Source organism: Uranotaenia lowii, chromosome 3 (assembly GCF_029784155.1).
Source record: "Uranotaenia lowii strain MFRU-FL chromosome 3, ASM2978415v1, whole genome shotgun sequence".
NCBI classification, from domain to species: Eukaryota; Metazoa; Arthropoda; class Insecta; order Diptera; family Culicidae; genus Uranotaenia; species Uranotaenia lowii.
The window spans coordinates 140,632,545-140,660,157 of NC_073693.1; the positions used below are offsets into that span (position 1 = coordinate 140,632,545).

A 27,613-nucleotide genomic window follows, 5' to 3' on the forward strand; every position below is an offset into this window, starting at 1 on the left:
AATTTTATTAATTCATAACACGATCAATTGTATTGACATTCACATTTCTGTTTGCACTGCTTCGGTTTCACACACTTATTTTCATGATTGCGGATGTACCCTTCTTGGCAAACACATCCGATGAAGCAACTGAAGTTGCATGCCGTAGCGTTTTGCGTGAAATATTCCTTACAGTTTGCCGGACAGGATGATCCACATGTAGTGTAGACCTCATTTTCGCCACATGCTGTTAAAAAGAAAAATTGAAAAATAAAAATATAACTGAAAAGAAGTAGCAAAAATCAATTTAATTATTGCATCGGATCCCCTAAAGGAATAAGAAACAAACTTGAAATATTGATCTCTTGCACTGGCAAACAACATATCTGAATCATTTTACAAAAAATAACCTTTTCTTGTTTCCTCTTCGAGGCAGATAACTTTTTTATGGATCAATTTTTATAAAAGCAGCTAAATTTGATTTACTCCTACAGCTGGCCTTACACACAGGGATGTATCATTGGCAAAAATGACACATGAGCAAAAATTGAATCAGAACTCCAATGTAGGGTACACACATTATTGGGAACAATCTTTCGTCCAGCTCGAAAATGAACGACTGTGTGAGGTTACGGGTGCAAAAATAAATCTACCTTGTGTTTCCACATCCGAATAATCGAATCGCTTTTTCCCAGTTTATAAATCATATTTTATCCTCAGATTACTGTCATTCGGGCCGAGTAAAAATCCACCCTCCCTTATGCGGATCACAGAACCAAGAGAAAATTCATCCCCTTGCCCGGAGCACAGATAAAGTGGTCTGAGTGTTTGGTTTTTTGCCATTGTAAACGCTGGACCAACATTCGTTTTACTTTTCTACTAAATCCGAAGGGGAAACAAGGTGTTGATAGGTGGTTGTTAATTAAATGTGCATTTTTCATGCGCCCCCTCATTGTTGCACATTTTAGTGCGCTCGTTTTGGCGATCCACAACTACCGACGGCAAAATTTTCTATGAATATCCAGTTTTAAAAAATGTGGAAAAATCAATAAATATTTAGCTTCAATATGTTCAACTCCGCCTTTAGACAGGGTCATAAAACCGCTTCGAATAGATTTTTTTTTTATAAATTCTTTATTTGAAACGGCTCATACCTTGAGGCTTTAAGGAGCCAAACTCGTTTTGTATTTTTACAATGGTTTTCTTAGGTCTACATCACTTTATAACTTTTAAAAGAGAACAGAAAATAGATAGGGAAATATGAAAATAAAAAGAATTATGAACGAAGATCAATAGCTTTTAGAAAAAGGTATAGGTATTTCGAACATGTAATCAATGTCTATCATCGAATAGATAGTTTTACAAATTTTTTTTATTAAATGGTTAACAATATGTTTATATATCAATCCTTTTAACTGAAAACTTTTTGACAAGCAGATGTCAAAAGTTACAGCTGAGACTGAAAGAAGTTTAAAAACATGAAAAAACTGATAATTGACTTATTTTTCGAAAAACGATTAATTTGGAAGACTCAGAGATCCTTGGTCAATGTGTTTTTAGATCTAAAAATAATGATTGACAGTTAGGTCAAAGAAGAACCGCCATAGCTATGTATATAGCTATGGGTCAGTGTTAAAATTCTTCAAAATATTAAGAAAAATTAATTGAAGTGCGTAAAAGCTACAACCAAAAAGTACTGAAAGTCAAATTCCTTAGCCCCTGTGCTCATGCAAATTCCCAAAAAAAATGTCAAACATATTTTTTCTTTCTATTAAGTTTGTCGTAGAATAAAAGGATAAAAGTACCACCTACTGTTTGACTAATTGTACGACCTCAAATCATGAAATGTAACAACTGCTTAGCAAAGAAAAGGAGGTAGCTTGCTGGCCAAGTTCAAATCAAATCTCTCAAATCTGGTATCGAACAATCTATCCAACTGTTAAAAAAATAACAAAGTAATTGGTAAACTATCAACCCAGACATTTTTGGGCGAGAGTACCTGAGCAAGTCTAATAATTGCTCCATCAAGTCATGGCCGTAGGAACGGGGGGGGTTTTGGGGGTTAAACCCCCCCCATGAAGGACCAAAAATACCAAGTGAATTTTTTTTGCTAAACATAAAATTTGAAATTTCTAATCAAATTTTGATGAACAACTAACATCATTCAAGAGTAGCAATAGTGCAACAATCTCGACTCAAAACCTCATTCTAAACCTCATTCGAAGACCACAATTTCACAACAGTTTTTAAAAAAATTTCAAAAAAACCACAAATTCAGAATCAAATAAATTATTTCTGGTTTAGGATTCTGATACAAATTTCGCTTTTTGAATTGAAATTTAAAAAATTTCATGTCTGGAATTTAGATCAAGGTTCTGAATTTGAGTTCAAAATGCAGAATTAAGACTTGGAACTAAAATTCAAGCTTTGTATTCGGGTTTAGGTCAAATTTAAGTTTCATATTCAATTTTAAAATATCAAGAATTAAATTAAACGAGATCGCAGTTTCATAACTTTGATTTTTGATTCAAAATAAAAATTGTGAATTCATTCAAAGTCAGTTTAGAAACATAAACCTGGTGAAAATCACATATAAAAAATAAGATTTGGATTCATTTCAAATAATTTGTTTTTTGAATAATCTAGAATAAAATTTTGAAAACATTAATCACAGGATTAAAATTATGAAATATAAAATAATCAATGATAATTTTTTAACCCGTTTTTTTTATCTTCAAGTAAAACTTAAGCTGGAATTTTCATTTAACATTTTTTACATATATTGCAGATTCTTCAAAATCAAACGTTCTATCTAAAATCTTCAACTTTATTCGGTTTGCAAGAGTAGAGAATAAACCTTATTTGAACAGTAAACCTTATTTTTTACTTTTATTTCTGAATATTTGATACATTTTCACCCATGTTTCAAATAGTTATGCTTCTGGTTCAAAAGAAATAGCTTACTAATGTCTGTGAGTAAAAAAGATGTTTTTTTCTAAATAAAGCGTTCGAAATCCTTTTTTTTAAGTTTCGATTATAGTCGTTTCCACATCATTTTTCAACTCTCGACTTTTCTCAACGATGCAGTTGGCACACCAATAATTGAGAACTATCTGGAACAACTGTGTTCGATGTTTACTCGTGGGCTCAAACTCACGGACATCACCACAGAAGGCAATTGATTTACCAACTGAATTATTTCACAAATCCCTATATTTTTTAAAGCTTCATAAAAAAATTGCCATCTCCTAAGATTATTTATAAAATAATTAACTTTGAATGCAAAACAACTTTTACTTAATACTTTGTATTTAGAACCTACATACCTATACATTTTTTTCACTTGTGTGTACATTGTTCAAGTAAAAATGTTATGGGAAAAAAATTGTCATCAAAACCCCCCCCATGAGCCGGTTCTTCCTACGGCCCTGCATCAAGTGATATGTCACACACAACGTCCAAGTTGTGTTCGATTATAGAAACTATCTCAACGCGCCATACAACCACCAAATTAAAAAAAAAGACATTGGATCATTGTAAATAAGGTCTCAAAAAAGCGTGGAGAAATGCAGCCATTCAAAGCTTATTCATATTTTGGTCAAGTGTCGCACTGCCATTTTCATTACATACTAGAAATGGTACAAAATAGCGTATCTTGTACATACAGTTTTTTTTGCGAAAAGCTTGCGTTTACATACTAAAATTTCTGATACTTTTTCTTCCACTTTGAATAACGTTAAAATAAATAATTGTTGCTGAATATTGCCTTAGTTCAGCGTTACATATTTCAGTCTCGTAACAAGCTTCCCAAAGCTATAATTATTGTAAAAATCGGTTGAGAAGCAAAAAAATTTTAGTTGTAGTTAAGAAACAATCATAAAGGGTGATACGGTCAAAATTTGGTCAAGGGAAAACGCGTGTAAATCGGTGAAATCGTTTATTTAAAAAATCAAATTAAATTTCTTTTTCAAGTTTAATTAGTAAAAAATTTAGGAAAAATATTCAGTTATTCTTCCGCTTTTCCAAATCCGAATTGCCGGGCCTTATGCTTAACCCATGCCATCAGATTTTGTACAGCCACCTTGTCCACCTTCTTCGCCGCAGAAAGCCAGTTTGCCTTGAACTGCTGCTCGTCCTTAGAAGTTTTGTTGTTCTTCTTTAGGTTCCGCTTGATAATAGCCCAGTATTTCTCAATTGGGCGGAGCTCTGGCGTATTGGGAGGGTTCTTGTCCTTGGGAACCACCTGCAAGTTGTTGGCGGCGTACCACTCCATGGCCTTTTTACCGTAATGGCAAGATGCCAAATCCGGCCAAAACAGTACGGAACAACCGTGTTTCTTCAGGAAAGACATCAGACGTTTATTCAAACACTCTTTCACGTAAATTTCTTGGTTGACAGTCCCGGAAGCTATGAAAATGCTGCTTTTCAAGCCACAGGTACAGATGGCTTGCCAAACCAGATATTTCTTCGCGATCTTTGACAGTTTCATGTGCTTGAAAATATCTGCTATCTTTCCCCTATCTTTTGCCGTATAAAACTCCTGTCTCGGAAGCTGCTTGTAGTCGGCTTTGACGTAGGTTTCGTCGTCCATTTCCACGCATTCAAATTTCGTCAGCATCGTCGTGTACAGCCTCCGGGATCACGCTTCGGCCGTCGTATTTTGTTTATCATCGCGATTTGGAGTCACTACCTTCTTGTAAGTCGATAGTTCGGCTCGTTTTTTGGCTCGATGCACGGTTGTAGACAATACACCCAGCTTATTTACGGCATCTCGGAGAGAGAGGTTAGGGTTTCGCTTCAAACTACCGGCAGCTCTCTTTGTCGTTTCAGCAGCTTTCGGTTTTCGATTTCCCTCCGATCCTGACTTCCTGGCTGTCGACAAACGTTCCCCAAACACTTTAATTTCATTTGTAACGGTTTGATTTGGCAACTTTTAACGATTTTGCCAGCTTTGCGTGCGAGTAACTCGGATTTTCGCGATGCGCGAGCAAAATTTTGATACGCTTGATCTTCTTCCTTGGACGGCATTTTGACAACTGAAGAGTGAATTCCAAAATCAAAATAGGAGCAACATTCTACACACACACCTTCAAAACGAGGGGTGTTCAGGTTTTTTAAATGCAAAATTGAAAGAAATACGTCAAGTTGATATTGACCAAATTTTGACCGTATCACCCTTTAGTCCTCTCAAATTGGAGAACAGATGCGAGGAACCGAGTGAATTGGAGGAATATTGGAATATTGTTCAATTGGTTATGTCGGGAGACGGCAAACCATGTAAAAAAAAATAGTCTTAAGTAGCTTCTACACACTAATTCTGAGTTTTAGCGGCTCGAGACCACGATCCTTCGAATCACAGGAGAGTTGCTCGGATTACACGAAGTTCGTTAAAAAACAGGAAGGGTTTCTAAGATACAGGAAGATATCCATGCGAATCTCGTAACAATCGTTTGATTCTGAATTACGAAGGAATCCCCTTTAGAATGCTCAGGAAATCGAACAGATTCAGAAGAGAAATCACCTGTATCTCGTTTCGTTGCTAAAATGACATTGGAATTTCGTATTCGTTTTTGTTTGCAAACATTTTACTAGTTCCGTCGTGGAAGTGAAAGTATGTGGCTTTTTAAATTAAATACCTTTTACAATAATACGAATTTGGTACCTTTCTTAGCCGTTCATGGAACAACAAATTGGGTGCTGTGTTCAGCCTACCCGAAATAGCGGAGTCGCAGAAGGCCTTGCTGGAAGAACGCTCTTTCCGAAGCATCCTCCGAGGGAGTTATACACTAAACTCAACCCCCCGGGGGAGTGGGATTGTAACGTTCAACTTGCGGCTTATTTCGTGACACGGTTCCATTAGAATCAGAACCAAGAGTGTTGTTATAACCTGGTCAATAATTAGTTTTCATAATGAATCATAAATTACTTAGAATTTGACGTTTTTACACTTTCTTTTTCAGAGATAATAATAAACGCCTAAACGTGTCATCTGGACCATTAGCGACGTCATCAAAATAAATACATATCGAAAAAAGTTTAATTATAACAAATAAAAATTTGTTGTTATTTTTTTATTGCAGAATAAAATTTCAGAAGCAAACTGTCGTGAGCCTACAGGATAATGTTTAAACTCCCTGCTATTCACAGGAAAATCCCGCTTTGATTATACAGGTCATTTTTCCACTTTTTTTTCGAGTTTTTTTTCTGTCCTGAAAACGTCCTGTATTTTCAGCTGTTGAAAATACAGGACAAAATCATCTCGACCACAGGAGAATAGATTAATTGTGTAGAGCGACGAAATGAGTTTTAGTGTAAGAACCTTATTCTTAAAAAATTATTTGACAATGTGTTACTTTTTTCCTGTCAAATGTCGTGGAATTGCCGTGAAATCTAACGAAATGATTATTATAAAAATTACATAAAAAAAAGATTTTTTTAATAGACCTTACACTACAAAATGTCGAATTTAACAAACTTCTTGTTTTTTTTTTTCAATAATTCGTTTTTTTTAAACGGCTCAAACCTATAAACTGTAGACATTTGCTCGATTTGTTCATTCTAGAATATTTTTGTCAAACATGAGAAGGATGACTCTCTTAAGTGTTTTATGATTCTGAACTAGGAACACTTAAGCATTGATTATTTAGAGCTAAGGATTTTTTTTTTATCAGAGCAATGTTTTTCCGCTCATTTTCACCATCTTTAATTTCTTTTTGCTTTCAATCCGTCTATAAAATTTCATAATCTCGAGATGATCTTACTAAAAAAGACATCACTTTTCACCGATAAGACTGATAAATTAAAAAACAAAATGTTTGCTACTGTCAGTACATGGTATAATGCCGCATGCCGTATCCCAAACACAACAAATTTCGGTTTGCCGTGATTTGTTCATTTTGCTGTTCCATTACTTCTTTCCTCCATAATATAAAAATCGCATCAGAATGTTCACTAAAGTAATCCAATTTTATTGAAAAACAATTCTATCGGCTTCGGAATCGAACCTCGACCTTCGTGATGACAATGGAACACCCTAACACAAGGCCACCCCTAGATTTTGTTCCAGATGAAACAAAACCCCGAAGTGGTAATATGACTTTGTAGCATACCTGCAGGCGCGAACGCCCATCTAGCCAGTCAGCCAGCAAGAATGAAAGCACATCAATGCACTTTTTGTGACTTGTTTTGAATTCCATTTTGACTGCTTTTGTGCACTTTTTGTGACTTTAGTCCCCTACAACGTACATATTGATCGCTTTTGCAACTTTAAAGTCCATAATGAATAGGGGAGCGTGGGGTAACGTGGGCTACGGGGAAACGTGGACCACTCTACATATCTGAGCTGTGTATTGAGATAAAAATCTTAATCCAACTGTCATCGTCGGAATTTGAAATTTTCCTTAAATTATCAATAAGTCACTAAAACGTAACCAATTTGCAAATCATATACCGTGTTTTTTTCACCTCAGAGGCAACCTAGGCTCGCTCTAACTGCTGTCATCGTGCTCATTTATTGCTCTAGAGCAGGGGTGAGCAACCTTTTGAATCAACGGGCCAATTTAAATTTGAAATCTTGTCGGCGGGCCGCACTTAATTTTTTTTTTTTTGATAATTATCAGAACTTCACATCATTTTTCATAATAACAAATTTTTGGCGAAAACAAATCTGAAAAGATAAAACGAATTCACGTGTTCAGAAACAGTAATTCAACACGGCTTTTTAAATACCCGATATTGAATAGGTAGGGGAGATGAGGGCATAACGAGCACCCGAGGCATAATGAGAACTACGCTTTTCTAAGAAAGTGCGTATTTTCTTAAATAAGTTTTCATGAGGATTTGTTTCGTATTTCCTATAGTATTAATTTTTTACAAAAAAAGGAATCTCCTTATCATCTTTACAGAGATATTTTAAAAAAACAAGCTTGGTTCTCAAGTTACGAAAATATTATAATTTTTGAGCACCACGAAATAAGCTCTTATGATCTAAAAATAACCTTGATCTATAATGTACGCACTGCCACATGATGTACACATTGTTTCTCAATTTTTACCATCAAAAAATTTTTGATTTTTCACTTTTATCAATTTTAAAACACGTTTTTACTTAAATTTGTGGACTAGGGGCATATAGAGCACCATATTATCGAGGCATAATGAGCATTTTCTGCCGTAGAATCTAGCAGCGAATTAAAATTGATTTATAGCGCCACACCTTGACTAGTTTTCATCCGAAAATTTAGCCTATTGGTAAGGTGTCGGAGAGGTAATCAAAAGACTAGAGTTAGATTTCTGTTCGAGGTGAATTTTTTCCATTCACAATTCATGATCGATTTTTTTTATTGTAACATTATACGGCTAGTAGCATCATCCTCCAAACAAAGCACATAATGTATGAGCGTGCGTGAATTGTTTGTATTCTACAAACAGACCTAGATTATTTTGTTATTGCTTTGTTTGATGAATCTACGACTCACCTGACTTCATCGAATTGAATTCGCTGCTAGATTCCCCGGCAAAAACGCACATCTTGCTCTGATTAATGGTGCTCATACTGCCTCAGGGGGGGTTCTCATTATGCCTCCACAGTGGCTGGTTTTCAGCTTTTGGCAAAATTTTTTAAAATGCATTTTTTAACGTTTTCATCTAGTTTTTCACGTTTCAGCCCGTTAGGGAATAGGCTTTTCAAGTGTCTGAACACGAAACAAAAATGTAACCTCCATATTATAGCTATTTTCTATGGTTAAATAACCGTTTTCCTTAAGGTGGCCATTATGCCCCCATCTCCCCTACCTCGCTAAATCTCTGTCTTTTTTTAATTCTATCAAGTTTTTAATAGTACTTCTTGGCGAATATTCGTTCTTACAACATTCTTGTTTATGCCGATGATACTATTCGTTATCACTTCCATTTAAAAATCTTTTGGAGCTTACCACAGTGATAACTAACAGTGTGGTAAATATATGTTTAAAGAAATCACAGTCTTCTTAGCTCTGGACGTTGAATCGCTATTTGACTTTCTGTGATTTTTTCACTATTAAAACTTGCCGTGGCCGTTGAAAGATCTCACGGAAAAACACTGATTGTGTCAGACTCGGCAAGCTGTTTACAAGCTTTTGAAAAAGGTAACAACAGACACGCTCTCATACAAATAATTGAAAAAGAGTCATGGGGCAAGCAAATTACTTTTATGTGGGTGCCTAGTCATTCAGGAATACAAGGAAACGAGCAAGCTGATGTGATGGCGAATACTGGAAGAACAAGTCCACTGTGGAATATCCCCATTCCTGCTTCTGACGTTGTGAGATGGGTGAAGAAGGAAATTATGTCCAATCAACAACAAATTTGGATACAAAGACCTTTTCAAGGACTCCGCAAACTGAAATTCATACTAGAACCATGGGTAGACCAGCCAAATCGTAAGGAACAAGTAATACTAACAAGATGTCGGATTGGTCACACCAGATTGACACAGAAACATCTTGTGGAAAGGAATTGCATCAATGTCTGCGACGCATGTAATATCGATTTAACCATCGACCACATATTTACCATTTGCAGTAAATACGAAATATTACGCCGACAGAGTGGAATCGTTGGAGATCTTCCATCCATTTTGGCAAACGTCAAGGGAAAAGAAAGAAAAGTGATAAAATTTCTAAGAAAATGTAAATTGTTTGAAGAATTGTAACTACTCCTAATCCAGAGGGGGAATGACCCTGCGTGGTTAAACTCCTCTTTAAATAAATAAAATTATCTATCTATCACTATTAAAACTTGTCCTCAAAGCTTAGATTTTTTTTTTCCTACACACGTAAAAAAACTCGTTTCTTTACATTGAAGTTCTGCATTGGATCATTGCATTCAGATGTTCAGCAAGGTGGGCGAAATAACAGAAAAATGTACAGATTATGTATTTTTGAGCAACTATCTTCAAAACTTCATTCTTGGTTTTAGAACTTTTATTCACATTTTAATAATTTTTAATCTTATTTTGATATCATTGCGATAGGATTTCTTAAGCTATATTTTGACTCTGGTAATGTGGATTGCGAATTATAAATGAAATAACTCAATTCATCGATGTTTGTGATAAATTTTCTATTAATTTCTGAAAAAAGCATCACAGATAATCGTCAAAGATATTTTGGGTGCTATCACAGAATTTTAGATATCAATTGTTTTTATAAACAACTAATAATTTTTGTGGGTTGATTCATGTTGATAAATAATCTTAAATCGTTCACCCAGGCTTTATACTTTAACTTTCGTAATTTTCGTCAATATTCAGAAATAAAAAATATATCACAAGTTTTTGGTTTAATTTTTTTCCAGTATTTGAATGCTAACAGAACAAGCCTTTTAGTCGTGGGCATATTTTTTATCATTCCACTTTATATTTTTGCTTGAAATGAAAATAGGTAATGACTTCACTAAACCGACTTCGAAATTTCTTCGACCATGTATTTTTTAACCCTTCATTTCATGATTTTTTATTTTTTCTCGAAAAAAATCTCAATAGTGCGCCATGATGAATACATGAAGGGAAAAATAAGGAAAAAATATTATTTTCACATATTTCGGTTATTTAGCAAAAATATTAATTGTTGCAAATTTGCAACAACATGAAACGGTTACACCTTTTTTTCTTCACACTCGACAACTGGAAATAAATGCTTATTCCTAATTTCTTTTGCACTAATCATAGTTTTCGCACAGGAACTTCGCAAATCTAGATTTCTGGACACCGGAAAGTTAAGAATTTATCTGGGAGTAGTTATGTATGTTGGTTTTCCACCATGGGTGCACGGATTCACCGCAGTTTCTGCCTAAGTATGTGCTCACATGCATTCTTGGACCGACCCCATGGTTTCGTATGTAGGTATATTTTGGAAGAACGAGTCAATCAGGTTACTTAGAGGTATTCCGGCATCCGTGCATATACCTGGCCAGCTGGCAGCTGGTTAAACATTCATATAATCAGTTATAAGAAAAAACACATCTTACCTGTCGGCTTCTTATGGGATTCGAACCCAAAAGTTGTCTCGCCGCTAACGGGAATCGAACCCAGCCTGGCACATCGGAACCAGACTCGCACCAGCTTATCCACTAGACTACAAAGATTCTCGAGAAATTAGCTAGGAGTAGTTATGCGATAATATACCACCTACTGAGGAAATTATTCCTTACGTTTGCTTGAAGGTGCTAAAAAAAACGAACACACACGTATAGGATCTCAGTGAAACTTCATGTTTCATTGAAGAGATCTAATTTACTTAACTCTAAGGCGTACATCTTTCAAGGATTTTATGGCTAGCATCTTACCACCAGACCACGGAAAGAGCATTATATGTGCCGTGATCGGGATTCGATCTCATGGACTCTGGCTTAGATGACTGGAACGCTATCCTCTAGGCCACGACCGGCGGCAAAATGGAAAGCTTCTTACCTATACAACTTTTCTGAACATAACCTTGAACAAATCAACACAAATCAATTCCGAAAACGTATTTAAATTGGTTCTGATAAAGATTCTTAATCTTAAATCATACCATAACTATATGTCAGTTTTAATAAACAAACTTGATATTGAAGAGCAAAGTCTCAATTTAGTTTTGAAGGAATGATCCAATTACAAATTACATTAAACTATTAAATATCATTTGTTGGCAAAATTAAAAGAACAATAAAGATTTCTGTACCAACACGTGAAAAGGATCTATCTCCAAAAGTAAACAAAAACCATTTTCAGTACCTCGCGATAGGCCAACACTTGCACTACTTAAAGGTAAAACCCTTTTGAGAAAATAATATTCCGTTACATTAAAAACTCAATTTGAGTAAAGGATCTATAAACATTCTTAAACCAGAACTGCCATTACATGGATATACATCCTTTACTCCGAAACCATTTTTCGCTACTACTCCGCCAACAAACTCAAAATAATCAATTTAACTCTTTATTCAACATAAAAACATAGTTACAAATGAATGCGAGCTTGAACCTTAGGCTAAAAATAAGAAAATAGCAAAGGGTGTATAAACAGGTTAGACAAAATGTTACGTGAAGTAGGTTCTATCTACGATAGCGCGTTATTTTTTCGTGAAAATTGATATTCCTCTATTCCAACATATAGAGGATGCTTCTAAAAATCGTTTGTCTTTCATAAAAATCAAAAATTTCAAGTTATTTTTAATTAGCGATTTGAAATAGGTTGTATTTTTTTCAAATGCGTTTTTCTCAATACGCCATCATGGATATAGATCCTTTTTGTGTGTTGTTAAATATTTAACACTTTATTCAAAATAAAAACATAGTTGCAAATGAACGCGAGCTTAAAACTAAAGCTAGGAATGAGAAAATAGCAAAGGGTGTATAAACAAGGGAGATAAAATATAGGTGAGCTAGGTTCTATCTACGATAGCGCGTTGTTTTTTCATGAAAATTGATATTCCTCTATTCCAACATATAGAGGATGCTCCTAAAAATCATTAAGCTATCATAAAAATCAAAAATTGCAAGTAATTTTTAATTAGCGATTTAAAATAGGTTGTATTTTTTTCAAACGCGTTTTTCTCGGTTCGCCATATATGGAGATAGATCCTTTTCACGTGTTTGTACAGATTTCTTCGGAATGAGCATTAGAATTTGGAACATGATTCTAAAATTTGAATTCAAACTTGAAATCAGTTTAAGAATAAAAAAGAAATAAAAATAAAACTAAATTCGAGAACAAAAAGTTTCAATTTAAAATCAACTTCCAGAGCTTCCAGGAAAAGGTTGAATAGTATAAATAAAGAGCATTTTTCGTCGATCGATAATAAGAAACGGCTCATACTTTAGTAAAAAATAATGAGCATTGTAATTTTCAATCAAATCATTCATTCATCTCTAAGAAAAAAAAAGGCAAAACAATACTTCAAACCTCGGTTATCGAATGTTGGCAGATAGTACTGAATTTTCAAGTGGAAAAATAAAAAAGCGTATTCGTTGTTTGTTTTTAGATTTTTAAACTCTCTGGATAAAGCCCCGTACTTGAGTTTGAATCACGTTGAATAATATAGAACTTTTGAAAATTGGTGTATGCTTATTTTGCAAGTTATGAAGGCATCCGACATTTTTTTTATTCAAAATATGTATTTGTTATACCAATGGGCCGCGGAAAAAAAATCAAAATAATGTGTTTTACATACGCTGAATTACAAATCCTAAATAAGTTAATTATTCGGACCCGTCCTAGTTTAAAGTTTGATAAATTTTGAACTTTTTATAATATTTTTCTAGTTTTGATAACGGTTTAGAGCAAAACTTTAATTTTTTTCACCTCGGGGCCCTCTTTATTCAGGGGGGGGGGGGCAATTTTTCTCATCCCTCCCCCCTCTTAATACGGCCTGAACATGATAATAAATCATTAATAACGAAAACATTGTCGTCGGGAAACAAATACACTGTTTAACGATGCAAGTTTCGAAAACACACTATGAAACCCATATAACTAGCTAAGGTACTACCGTTGCATGGTGTTGCATATTTGCAACAGTTATTGAAAACCCATTATATCAGAGAAAAAACAAAAAAAAAATCTCAAATTTTGTTTATTATGTAAATTACTTTAGTGGGAATACGAAAATATTTTTTTTGAGTCGAAAAAAAATTCTCAATATGAATTACACTAGGCCAAAAATTTGAAAAATTAGGCTTTTTCCACATTCCATATTTTTCAGATTCAAGTGGGTTTTTTTGGTTCCTATAAACACTAAAAATATTTTTTTTTGATTGAACGTGATCTTGAAATTATAAATATTATTCCCATCGAAAAAAAAAATTTACTTTTTAGCTAAATGTGAAGTTTAGAACAGTTTTAATTAATTGTTGCATATTTGTAACTTTATGAAACGAAGGGTTAATGTTCTTCCGACTCACTTTAATGGATTTTGCTCTCAAAGTGGTAGGAGTTTAATAATAAAAAAAAAAGTATGCTGAATAAAAAAACACTCCAATATTACGTTATGCCAATAAACAATATTGCATTTAAGCCTTGAACAGATCATAATAAACTCTTAAAATGCCAGAAAACAGTTAATAATCTGAATTTTTCTTTACTATTCATTGTAGAAAAAAGGCATAAAAATTTGAAAAAAGCTTCGCGGGCCGCACACAAGGGTCTTGCGGGCCGCGGGTTGCTCACCCCTGCTCTATAGGCAATCCAGTTTCGCTCGAAAAACGGACGGAGTCGCCTTGAGAAGAAAGTCAGTTTTGGGAGAGGTTCACCAATACTCTCAACGTTGTTGTCAAAACAATTAACAGCTGTTTCTGACTGAAAGCAAAACAATTGAAATAGTGAACCGAAAAATTATTATTGCCGCGATTTTGAACCTCTCAGCCAAGCAAAATCGTACTATCTGCTGTCCAGTGCAATCCGGATACTAAAAAAGACATTCCGGATGTGAAGAACCGAGTGAAGAAATCCAGAAGGGAAAACAAAATAACAGCTGCATGTAGGTAAACATTGCGCTCGTTCTCACGCACACCTACCTGTGGAATAACTCGAAAATCTAAAGTCGCTTTTTTATACGAATGGATCCAGACTCCAGAGGCAAATCCAGAATAAAAAAAACACGCTAATAGTTCGTGAGGAATCATGGGCCACATAATATGGGGTATCTTGGGCCACCTATATTTTGGTGTTTATATACACGTTCATCACTTAAAATACATTCATCCTATCTGTAAGGCTTTCTCATGCCAAATGAAGTGTTATAAAATATTCTATCAATTTAGACAAACATAAATCCTGTATAAGGAGTTTTGCCAAAACGTTCGCGAGCCAGGTTATTGAAATTATTCGACCATACACAGCTCTCTTTTGTATTTCCTCACCTGAAATTACATTCAAATAACAACATGAATTATGAAATTACAGTTTTGAGTGAACTCATAAACTATGCATGTTATATGATCAGTTCGGATATGGTGGCCCACGATTTTCCACAAAAAAATACTTTTTTTTAACAGTCAGAACTCGGGAAATAGATTTACTTAAAAAATAAAAAATTGCTTAATACCATTTATCTTTTTTATTTTATCTTTTATAATAAAAAGTTATGGATCAAAGAAAAAAGTGGCCCGTGACTCCCCACTCTCCTCTACGTATAATTCACAAAAGAGAGTTGGGCAGTTGTTTCTTTTCTTCAGCCAATACCTATGCATTTTTGAAAGCCTTCATTTAAGTAAACATGTGACTTTTGGTTGCTTGGGTTGCTTCTTTTTAAATAATCAAAAACTAAAATTCAAACATCGTTAAAATGCATTCAGTTTTCAAAATTTGACATAGGGGAGATGGGGGCATAATGGCCACCTTAAGGAAAACGGTTATTTAACCATAGAAAATAGCTATTATATGGAGGTTACATTATTGTTTCGTGTTCAGACACTTGGAAAGCCTATTCCCTAACGGGCTGAAACGTGAAAAACTAGATGAAAACGTTAAAAAATGCATTTTAAAAAATTTTGCCAAAAGCTGAAAACCTGCCACTGTGGAGGCATAATGAGAACCCCCCCTGAGGCAGTATGAGCACCATTAATCAGAGCAAGATGTGCGTTTTTGCCGGGGAATCTAGCAGCGAATTCAATTCCATGAAGTCAGGTGAGTCGTAGATTCATCAAACAAAGCATCAAACAAAATAATCTAGGTCTGTTTGTAGAATACAAACAATTCACGCACGCTCATACATTAAGTGTTTTGTTCGGAGGATGATGCTACTAGCCGTATAATGTAACAATAAAAAAATCGATCATGAATTGTGAATGGAAAAAAATCACCTCGAACAGAAATCTAACTCTAGTCTTTTGATTACCTCTCCGACACCTTACCAATAGGCTAAATCGTCGGATGAAAACTAGTCAAGGTGTGGCGCTATAAATCAATTTTAATTCGCTGCTAGATTCTACGGCAGAAAATGCTCATTATGCCTCGATAATATGGTGCTCTATATGCCCCTAGTCAACAAATTTAAGTAAAAACGTGTTTTGAAATTGATAAAAGTGAAAAATAAAAAATTTTATGATGGTAAAAATTGAGAAACAATGTGTACATCATGTTGCAGTGCGTACATTATAGATCAAGGTTATTTTAAGATCATAAGAGCTTATTTCGTGGTGCTCAAAAATTATAATTTTTTCGTAACTTGAGAACCAAGCTAGTTTTTTTTAATATCTCTGTAAAGATGATAAGGAGATTCCTTTTTTTGTGAAAAATTAATACTATAGGAAGTACGAAGCAAATCCTCATGAAAATTTATTTAAGAAAATACGCACTTTCGTAGAAAAGCGTAGTTCTCATTATGCCTCGGGTGCTCGTTATGCCCTCATCTCCCCTACAGGTGATAGAAAAAAGGTTGATTATACTTTTTTTTTCTACATTTTTTGTAAAGAAGGAAACTTTGAAAAATATCAATTTATTGTATACCTTCCAATTTCAGTTCAAATAATACATTCTAAAATACTCGGAAAGTTTAATGAACAGATATTTGGGTTATTGGTGAAATAAGATTTTTAAATTTTATTTTTACCTGAGGTGTAACGCGACCTTATGCGAAAAAAAGAAACTACATGACAAAGGCAATGCATTGTCTGCAGTCAGTGAAAAAAAAATTGTCTCTCAGTAGCTCAAATTTCTCAATTGAAAAAAAGATAAATGGTCAAAAATTCAAACTTAATACTCGATAACTAAGTAACTCGATCATAGTTATTTGGTGTAATTCGGCGCAGTGGGTTGCAGTTACAGCTGCTTAAGTCCGAGTGAAGGACCGTGAATCGGAGTAAGATTGATCACTTTTTTCAATATTTTCCGATTATTTTTTCTGTTAAAAGGAATGTGGCATGTTTTATATGACTGATTCAGAATTCGGAACCAAAATTACGATTCAAATTTCATATGCATAATTCAGATATATTGATTTATTACTTATGATGGGAAGACATAAAATTAAACCAGATAAAACGCTGTTGCTTTCTAGAACTTTTAAAAATTGCCCTTTGCATCCATAAAATTTCTTAAGAATCAAGTAAATCTTACATGGAATCAAACTGACCCCAGAACTCTTCTGGATGCATTTCACAAATGGCCATGGGAATTATGCAGGATACTCATGTGCTGTTAACCTACGTAAAATTCTACGATCTTTGTCAACCGAAAATGACGAGAGCGGTAAATAATATTTCCGTCCCAATGGCCACAATCCGGTGAAGTTTGTCTATCCACCACGAGGGCATCAGAAAGCATCCGGTAGCCGCAAACCAACCCTAGAGTTGTCAACAAGCAATGCAAATCGGCTTATTTTCTATTTCCTATTATTGTGATTATATTGTACCTTGATATTTCGAGCAGAATTTATATATCTCTGCGGCACATGCACACGACCCATGGCCCATCATTAGCACTTCATATTTGCCCGAAGCCCGAAGGGACTATCAAAACCGGATCAGCAGACGAGGAAGAGACCGAGTGTCATTTTCATCCCTTCCGGGAAGAACCCCTGATAGGCATCATCATCATCATCACCATCGTTCCCCGGACAGACGAGAAGGGATGACCTCGAGTCATATTTTACGCTTTTGCGAAACAGATTCAATTTTCCCCTTCGTCTCTCCCGGGCGAGGGAATAAAATCCGGAACGGCCCGGATGGCAGGTTCTTAACGAACCATTCGCCTGACGGCGGGGGATGCGGAGACAGTTTTCGGAAGCCGCTTTGCCAATCGGGAGGAATGTGAAAATCCGTGAACGATGATGACAATTGAAATTTAATGGGATTCGGGGGATTTCGGTTGGGGAAACTTGGGATTTGGGAATTTGTGATCTGGTAATACGATTGAACAGGTGATTTTTGCCTCAGCTGCAATCTGAAACTAAAGATTTATGTGCTACGATTGTTTAAGCTCTGGCCTGCATGGTTGTAGAGAACATATAAATTGTGCTCCACAAAATTTACTAAATTTTAAAATACAGACCCCGTTCGTTTTTGGCAAACACGCTCGAACATTTTGTGTTGCCAAAATCGAATGTTGGCAAAATCGAATGTTGGCAAAATAGAACGGTTTTTTTTCTAAAATTTTTTTTTCTATTATTTTTACCAAAAAAAAATCTTTTTTTGTTATTATAAACGATATTTTAAGTCAATTTCCGACCATTTTCAGTATTTTTTTAATATTTTTTCTCATGTTTAGATGCGTTTTGCACTATTCTTGTTTTGTTTATAATATTTTTGTTTTTTGTCTTATTCGCTGTTTTTGCCATTCTTCATCATTTTTCAGTAGTTGCTTGTCATTTTTATGGCGTATTTTTTTTTGATTCCGGATTTGGCTCTGGAACCGTCAGAATAAAAAAGCAAGTTTCGGGTTTCGAGTTATTCCATACGTAGGTGTGCGTGAGAACGAGCGCAATGTTTACATGCAGCTGTCATTTTGTTCTCCCTTCTGGATTTCTTCATTCGGTTCTTCACATCCGGATTGCCGTTTTTCGTGTCCGGATTGCACTGGACTGCAGATAGTACGATTTTGCTTGGCTGAGAGGTTCAAAATCGCGGCAATAATCATTTGCCCGTTCATTATTTCAACTGTTTTGTTTTCAGCCAAAAACAGCTGTTTAATGTTTTGACAACAACGTTGAGAGTATTGGTGAACTTCTCGCAAAACTGACTTTTTTCTCAGGGCGACTCCGTCCCTTTTTCGAGCGAACCTAGGTTGCCTCTCGAGCAATAAATGAGCACGATGACAGCAGTTAGAGCGAACCTAGGTTGCCTCTAGTTTGCCTCCAGGTGAAAAAAAATACGGTATTAGTCTTTCGCTTGTATTTGTTTTTTAATTTGTTTAATTTTTCATCTTTCAGTAATTTTAAGTACTTTATAAAGGGTGATACGGTCAAAATTTGGTCAAGGGAAAACGCGTGTAAATCGGTGAAATCGTTTATTTAAAAAATTAAATTAAATTTCTTTTTCAAGTTTAATTAATATAACATTCAGGAAAAATATTCAGATAGGCTTCCGCTTTTCCAAATCCGAATTGCGGGCCTTACGCTTAACCCCTGCCATCAGATTTTGTACAGCCACCTTGTCCACATTCTTCGCCGCAGAAAGCCAGTTTGCCTTAAACTGCTGCTCGTCCTTAGCAGTTTTTTGGGCTTCTTTAGGTTCCGCTTGACAATAGCCCAGTATTTCTCAATTGGGCGGAGCTCTGGCGTGTTGGGAGGATTCTTGTCCTTGGGAACCACCTGCATGTTGTTGGCGGCGTACCACTCCATGGCCTTTTTACCGTAATGGCAAGAGGCCAAATCCGGCCAAAATAGTACGGAACAACCGTGTTTCTTCAGGAAAGGCAGCAGACGTTTATTTAAACACATTTTCACGTAAATTTCTTGGTTGACAGTCCCGGAAGCTATGAAAATGCTGCTTTTCAAGCCACAGATACAGATGGCTTGCCAAACCAGATATTTCTTCGCGAACTTGCTTGAAAATATCTGCTACCTTTCCCCTTCCTTTTGCCGTATAAAACTTCTGTCCAGGAAGCTGCTTGTAGTCGGCTTTGACGTAGGTTTCGTCGTCCATTACCACGCAGTCAAACTTCGTCAGCATCGTCGTGTACAGCCTCCGGGATCGCGCTTTGGCCGTCGTATTTTGTTTATCATCGCGATTTGGAGTCACTACCTTCTTGTAAGTCGATAGTCCGGCTCGTTTTTTGGCTCGATGCACGGTTGTAGGCGATACACCAGCTTATTTGCGGCATCTCGGAGAGAGAGGTTAGGGTTTCCCTTGAAACGACCGGTAACTCTCTTTGTAGTCTCAGCGGCTTCCGGTTTTCAATTTCTCCCCGATCCAGACTTCCTGGCTGTGGACAAACGTTCCCCAAACACTTTAATTACATTTGTAACGGTTGATTTGACAACTTTTAGCGATTTTGCCAGCTTTGCGAGCGAGAAGCTCGGATTTTCGCGATGCGCGAGCAAAATTTTGATACGCTGCTCTTCTTCCTTGGACGGCATTTTGACAACTGAAGAGTGAATTCCAAAATCAAAATAGGAGCAACATTCTACACACACACCTTCAAAACGAGGGGTGTTCAGGTTTTTTAAATGCAAAATTGAAAGAAATAGGTCAAAATAATATTGACCTAAATTTGACCGTATCACCCTTTAATTTAAAAAAAAAGTTTTGTTTTTTTGTGTATTCTATCATTATTTAAGAACGTAAAAACGTATTTTCGGTTTTGTCTAAATTTTAATGGCCCTGTTATAACGAAAACTAAAAGGTGATGTTGTTTCTAAAATCCGTTCGATTTCGGCAATCCGTTCGGCACATGTGCCAAAATCGAATGTTGCCAAAAACGAACGGGGTCTATAGTATCTATATGTATCATCATGAAATTATGTTATAGACATCTTCAATCCAAAATTCTTGAAATAGATGTCTTAATCGGACTTGATTGTGGACTCAAGGTTTAATGTTTTTTACCCTCAAAAACCACTTAAAAGGCGCCAAAGGAAATCGAGTATATTTCAAAAATTTGTTTCATGCCAAATGACTAAAAAATGCATCGTCCAAATTTGGAGTTAATTCGAAAATAAAAAGTGGTTAGCCGAAAATCGGCTTTGTGGCTTACCCGTTTTTTGTAAAACCAATAGATTTCAATAGAACTTTTAAGAATTTACTCGTTGTAAATCACAACTCGCTCCAAACCTCGCTAAATATGGAGAATCTAAGAAATAATGTTTAACAACGGTGGTACATTTCAGTATGTTATAATGATGTGTTCCTCAAACTAGTTATGAAAATTAATTAAATAGAAAAGGAAATAACCCAGCAAACATTTAAGAAGTTATATCGCAGAACAAGAGAATTATTCAAACAGATATACCAGATGAAAAGATTGTATTAAACTTACCAAAATAGCATATAGCTATTCAATAGCGGAGGCGATATACCTACAATGAAAAGATTCCAAAGATTTGAATTCCCCACAAAAAGCAAAATAAACGAGTAATTTGAGTAAAACGAACAAAAAATCCTCGATCGAGATTTGAACCCTAGTCATCCGAGTTCGCTGTCCGATATCTTACCACGATGCCATATGATCTACGAGTTCATATGATCCACGCTATAGCTGAGATTTTCTTTTTACGAACCGGTCAAAGGAAGAAATTGGAGACCGGATAGAGTTTCAATTGAAGGACCGCCCATAGAGCTGTTTTTGACATTTCTTACGCACACTTGCTGAGCGTATACAGATGAGACGGGACAATTAACCTCAAAAACTCTCGGTACAAAAAACGGGCAGCCAGTCCTAAACGTCCTGAAATTCGGTAATCAGCTTTGGAACTCATTCTAAAAATGCAAGATTCAGATTTATAAAATAAGTTAACCACCGTTGATTTTTGTAATTTTTTTTCAGCATATCGGTGAAAATTTATATTTTCGGAGAAAGAAAATCAGAACTTCCTCGCATAAATGCTCTTTCGCTCTTTTCAACATCTGTAACTTTTCTATCCATCTTTCTCAGATTCAGAATAAAAAATAAAAAAAATCAGTTTCAGCTCGAAGTTAAATTTTATTAAAGATTGAAACATTAATGTAAGGATTTCAATCAATGTGCAGGAGATTGCGCAGTTTCATAAATTTGATTCTTATTTCTTAATCAAATCCTCCCTTCGGGTTTTTCGTAAATTTCGAAGGGGGGGGGGGGGGGGTGACAAATGAAGTGAAGAAAGTGATATTTGTTCCGGTCTAATGATTTTTTTTTTGTAAGTTAAAGAAATTGGTCTTAATTTTTCACTTCAAGATTAAGAACTAATTGCAGTTGGATTTATTTGGTTTGGTATATACACAATTTCTATTGCAGGCTCTTCAAATGCAAAATTTGAAAATAATATCTTAAATTTCAATCGAGTTTACAAGAGTAGATAATATATCTTTTTTTTTTTTAACTGCAAACTTTATCTCTTACTTTTATTTCTAAAAACATATTTGATACATTTTCACCAATGCTTAAAATGGTAATGCCTGCATGTGGTTAAAAATAATTAGCTTATGATTTGCTACTTCATTTAAATATGTTGAAAATTTTTTTTAATGAAGCCTTCAAAATTTTTATATTTTAAACTTCATAAAAAAAACAGGTAACTTCTAGGACTTATTTCCGAAAGTTGGGACTAAAAATAAATAACTTTTAATAAGAAATAACTAAAACCTGAATAATAAGATAGAACCTAATCATGTTTTACTTTTCATTATGTATGCATAGTTCAAGCAAAAACATTATTAATATTTACCCAATGACTAATATTTATCTAATAATTTCCAAATAAAAAGGACTAAAAAATTTTCTTTATATAAAAAAAAGTAAATAGCGCCTTTAAATATGCAATGACTTTAGGGAAGTAGGGAAACTTTATAATTCGTTTTGGCTGACATTAATAAACTGTGAAATAAAAACTAATATGGCCTAATAAGTCCATGAAACTTTTATATTTAGATTTTGCATGATTTCTGCCAAAGCGTACCCTGATTAAAGGATCAAATATTCTCTAATCAAGGATCAAGTCTCTTTTAACTTTCAAAATATGTATCACTTTTTTTTAGTCCTTCAAAAACGCTTCTAGTTCATCAACGGGTGGATTTATCGATCTAACTTTGGCAGCATAAACTTGAAATTACACGCTGTCAAAAAGTGCAAAAGACAGCGATCTGAAAAAAATTTTAAAGAAGATATGATAAATATGAGAAAAAGAGATCAAATAACCCCATTCTCCCCTTATTTTCATTTTCATATTCCTGCTATTACAATTTAATACCTCACTGAAGAGCCATGAATCATTAAACTAAAAATCAATATTTAGTGATAGATTCAACCGAATAAAATTTAGTTTAGGATTGAATTTTTAGTTTCAGATTCAGGAGGTAATTATGAATATTTGTTTCCTAAGTACGGAACAATCAGAAAATTTGTACCCAAAATCCCAAATAAAATCGAGGCCGCAAGTTGGAGGACCTGAAATACAATTTATCTTAGGGGAGATAAGGGTATAACGAGCACGCAGGGCATAATGAGCACTCCTTTTTTCTACATAAGTACGTATTTTCTTAAACAAATTTTCATAAGGACTTATTTCGTACTATCTATAGTTTTAATTTTTCACCAAAAAAGAAATATCCTTTTCATATTTACAGAAACATTAAATAATAACCAGCTAGGTTCTGTGATGAAAATATTATAATTTTTTAGCACCACCAAATAAGCTTTTATGACCTTTAAATAATCTTGATCTGAAATGTACGCACTGCAACATGATCTACACATTGTTTCTCAATTTTCAACATCATAAATTTTTTGATTTAATCAATTTTAAAACGCTTTTTTACTTTAATTTGTTCACTAGAGGCGAACAGAGTACTATCAATGAAGGCATAATGAGCATTTCCTGCTGTATAATCTAGCAGCGAATTCAACTCGATGAAGTCAACTGAATAATAGAGCTACAGCTTGACTTGTTTCGTCTGTCGATTTGGCCTATTGGTAAGGTGTCGGAGAGGTAATCAGTAGACTTGAGTTCGATTCCTGTTCGATGGGATTATGTTCTGCACATACCATTCATGATTGATTTTTTTTATTGTTCCATTATACGGCTAATAGCATCAAAGCATCATCCGTCAAACAAAACACCAGAAACATAATGCATGAGCATGTTTTCATTCTTTTAATTCTACAAACAGACCTAGATTATTTTGTTATTGCTTTGTTTGATGAATCTACGCCTCACCGTTTAGTGCAATCATGATCATGAATGATAAATGAAAAAAAATCACCTCGACCAGGAATCGAACCCGAGCCTACTAATTACCTCTCCGACATCTATCCAATACGCCATATCGTCAGACGATACGAGTTAAGCTGTAGCTCTATTACTCAGTTGACTTCATCAAGTCGAATTCGCTGCTAGATTCCCCGGCCGAAAACACTCATGATGCCTTCATTAATGGTGCTCATACTGCTTCGGGGGGTTTCTCATTATGCCTCTACAATGACTGATTTTCAGCTTTCGGCAAAAAATTTTAAAATGCATTTTTAAACGTTTTTATCTACTTTTTCAAGTTTCATCCAATCAGGCCATAGACTATTTGAGTGTCTGAACACGAAACAATGATGTAATTCACATATTACAGCTGTTCTCTATGGTTAAATAAGCTTTTTCCTTAAGGTGTACTTTATGCCCTCATCTCCCCTACATGAAATTTCTTTCGGAATCCAAATCTGCATTTGGATTAAACCGGAGGCCCTTTCAAGGGTGATCATCATTGTATAAAAAACTGAAAAAGACTGAAACCGTCATCATCGCCAGGCCCTGATGGAATTAAAGCCATTGTTTTCAAGAATTGTGCTAATAATCTTTGCCTCCCACTGATGCTCATTTTCAACTGGTCGCTGAATTCGGCCACGTTTCCAGCGCTATGGAAAAAATCGAGAATGTTTCCCGTATACAAAAAAGGTAACAAACAAAACGTACAAAACTACAGAGGCATTACATCTCTCTGTGTTGGTTCGAAACTCTTTGAAATATTAATAGCCCAAACGATTATGTTCAATGCCAAGTCGTACATCTCATTCGGCCAACATGGATTTTTTCCAGGACGATCCATGAGTACAAATTCAATACAGTTCACTTCTATCTGCCTCAAATCTATCGAGAAGGGATTTCAAATAGATACTATCTATGCTGATCTCAAAGCAGCTTTTGATCGTGTCAGTCATAACTTGCTTCTCGCTAAGCTTAAAAGACTGGGTTTTGCGGACCCATTTGTCTCATGGTGGACATCTTATCCCAAGAAGAGAAAATTGGCAGTAAAACTTGGATCCCAGATATCTTCTGCATTTAGTAATTGCTCGGGCGTACCACAAGGCAGCCATCTTGGGCCACTCCTATTCGCGCTTTTCTTCAACGACGTGTTGCTGATGTTACCGAATGAATGCCGACTAGGTTATGCGGACGATCTCAAACTCTTCCACAAGATCGGGACCGTGGCTGATTGTTTGATACTACAAGATTGTATTCATATGTTTACCAACTGGTGTGCATTGAATCATTTAACTATCAGTATTCCAAAGTGTGCAATTATCTCGTTCACACGAAAGCCTAGTCCAATCTCGTGAACTTATCAAGTAGCAAGTGTCCCAATTGAGAGAGTGTTTTCCTTCAAAGACCTTGGAGTCATTCTGGATGAAAAAATCACTTTCCACCAACATTATGCCACCATCATAGTCAAAGCCAACAGAAATCTTGGATTCAACACCAGATTTTCAAAGGAGCTTAGAGATCCATACTGTCTAAGATCTTTGTACTATTCCTTAGTGCGATCCGGCCTCGAAATAGCTTCTGTCGTCTGGAGCCCTTATACGACATATTGGACGAAACGTATCGAAGCAGTTCAATCAAGATTCGTCAAATTGGCCCTGCGACATTTACCTTGGAACAATCCAGAGGCACTTTCAGACTGCAAACATCACTGCTTGCTGATTGGAATGGAAACGCTAGCTGAAAGGCGCATAATTGCACGAGCTGTCTTCGTGAAGAAACTCATCGACGGCGACATCGATTGTCCAGCGTTGTTGCAGCAAATTAACATGAACATCAGACCCCGGCCCTTCAGAGGAAGTGAATTCCTGCGAATCGGATTCCAGCGGACTAATTACGGTGTACAAGACCCACTCCGTGCCATGTTCAAAGTGTTTGACAATTTTTATAACCAATTTGAATTTCGTATGCCAACTCATGTTTTTAAGACAAAGATTAGGAAAAGTGATCAGTTAACTAACCTAATTGTTATTTGATTGATGAAAGTTTTGTTAGTATAATGTACAGCTTAGAAGTAGTTTCAAAATTCATGTAGACAATATTGTCAGATGGAATAAAAATACAAATACAAATACAAAAAAAGCATCTTCTCAAATGGGTAAATGGGGGCAAAACTGCGTGATATGTTCTTTTAACCTGTAAATGATTTCCTTTTAAATAGTTTTTATGTTTGAGAACCTTTGTTCGTTGTATGCAATTTCAATAACAAAAACTCGTTTAAGATTTTTCCCCAAGCTTATGGGTAGCACTTTTAACTTACTCGGCTGGCTGCAATCCGAAGGCACCACACAACTATTAGTTACCGTATCCAGCACGTATCCCTCGAGACAGGCACAACCCTCAACACACGTGCTCACACACAAAAAGTTGATAACTTTGTCATAGTTTTCACAGGTCCTCGGACAAGCCGTTCCACACGTGACATACTGCGAGTTGGGTCCACATTGTCCAGCAGCAACTAACCGGGGTTATTAACGATAACGAACGTTAGAGATTTTAGAAGAACAAAATAAACGCCTCAGCCTTACCCTTTTCGTTCAGTATATAACCGGCTCTAAGGTTTGCAATCGCCAAAGAAAGCACCACCAGTCCCAAAAATAAACGCATCTCTCAAGCAACGGAAAATTGGCAATGAATCCGATCCGAGGAATATAAGTTTTCTTATACTAAATTTTTTCTTACCGGTTTTGAGCCATCCACAAAAGCCGTCAAATTTTGAAATTATTCCTTTAAATACAGAATAGTTTAAACCTTCTCAGTTGAGAAGGCAGTCTTTAAATTACTATTACTTGAATTATTTCTTAAGATACGCACGGCGTTCATGATGAGTATTTCATGAATTAAACCACAGGATGGTACCATTTTCGATGCTTTATCATGAAGTCCAAAAAACTAACCCCCACTCAAAGCATCTTCTTTTGCATTTGGAACCGGTTAATCAGGAATATTTCTGATACATTTGCATGATCGAAAGTGAATACTTTCTTTCCATTTTTTCAACCACTTTTTTTTTGCAAGGAGATGGAAATCATACATTCTGCCCGTTTTAACTAATTAACGGTTTAGAAAGGGCATTCATAAGTGGTCTGATAAATCCATAATAAAAAATATATTTGTATGAAAATTATTCAAGAATGCTACTCACTTGGTTGACCGCATTGCGAAGGCAGCACACAACTATTGGTAGCCGCATCCAGCACATATCCTTCGAGGCAAAAACATCCTGCTACACAATTGTCAGTGCAAAAACCGTATCCCGTAGGGCTTAGAACATTTTCACAGGTCTTAGGGCAAGCTGTTCCACACGTTAGGTACTCCGAGTTGGGTCCACATTGCCCGGCGGGTACTACAAAAAAAAATTCAAAAGATGGAAAAGTTAATAAAAAATTGATAAAACTGCTTTCACACCTTAGTCTTACATTTTTCGCTCAGAACGAAACCGGCCTTGACAATTGATGCTGATAAAGATAGCACTGCTAGACCCAAAAATAAACGCATCTTTCTAGCTCAACAATGTAGGTATAACAGCACAAACCGAAGTAAAAATGACAATAAACCAAATTCGTCAAACAACTTATATATATTATACTGCATCCATTCGTCCATTCATTATAGATTCTCAACTTTCTGACTCGTGACGTCAATCGGTAAACCAAATACATGGATACCATAATTAAGCAGTCGTAAACATAATTTCACTCAAAGCTCCTTTTACTTAGAAACCGGTTGGAAGTGA

At 35.5% G+C, this 27,613-nt stretch overlaps 1 protein-coding gene across 2 annotated transcripts; it reads right to left on the reverse strand.

The window, feature by feature from the left end:
* Window positions 1–27,424, reverse strand: LOC129755042 (serine protease inhibitor swm-1-like). 2 transcript variants are annotated; one of them, XM_055751342.1, is made up of 3 exons: window positions 27,297–27,424; window positions 27,023–27,223; window positions 1–226 (listed from the first exon to the last, which is right to left on the reverse strand). In XM_055751342.1, the coding sequence occupies exons 1-3, from the start codon at window positions 27,373–27,375 to the stop codon at window positions 24–26; spliced, it is 483 nt and encodes a 160-aa protein (XP_055607317.1). In that variant the 5' UTR covers window positions 27,376–27,424; the 3' UTR covers window positions 1–23. The 2 variants fall into 2 exon arrangements, with proteins under 2 accessions (XP_055607317.1, XP_055607318.1); XM_055751343.1 differs by lacking the exons at window positions 27,023–27,223; window positions 27,297–27,424 and adding exons at window positions 26,138–26,335; window positions 26,406–26,511.
* Window positions 27,425–27,613: the final 189 nt, after the last annotated feature.

Excerpts from the sequence above, each read along its gene's own strand:
- LOC129755042 (XM_055751342.1), bottom strand. The coding sequence starts at position 27,375 with ATGCGTTTATTTTTGGGTCTAGCAGTGCTATCTTTATCAGCATCAATT. Across the intron at positions 27,224-27,296 it reads TTTCGTTCTGAGCGAAAAAT|TACCCGCCGGGCAATGTGGA; the intron begins GTAAGACTAAGG and ends TTTTTTTTGTAG. Across the intron at positions 227-27,022 it reads TTCGCAATGCGGTCAACCAA|CATGTGGCGAAAATGAGGTC; the intron begins GTGAGTAGCATT and ends TCTTTTTAACAG.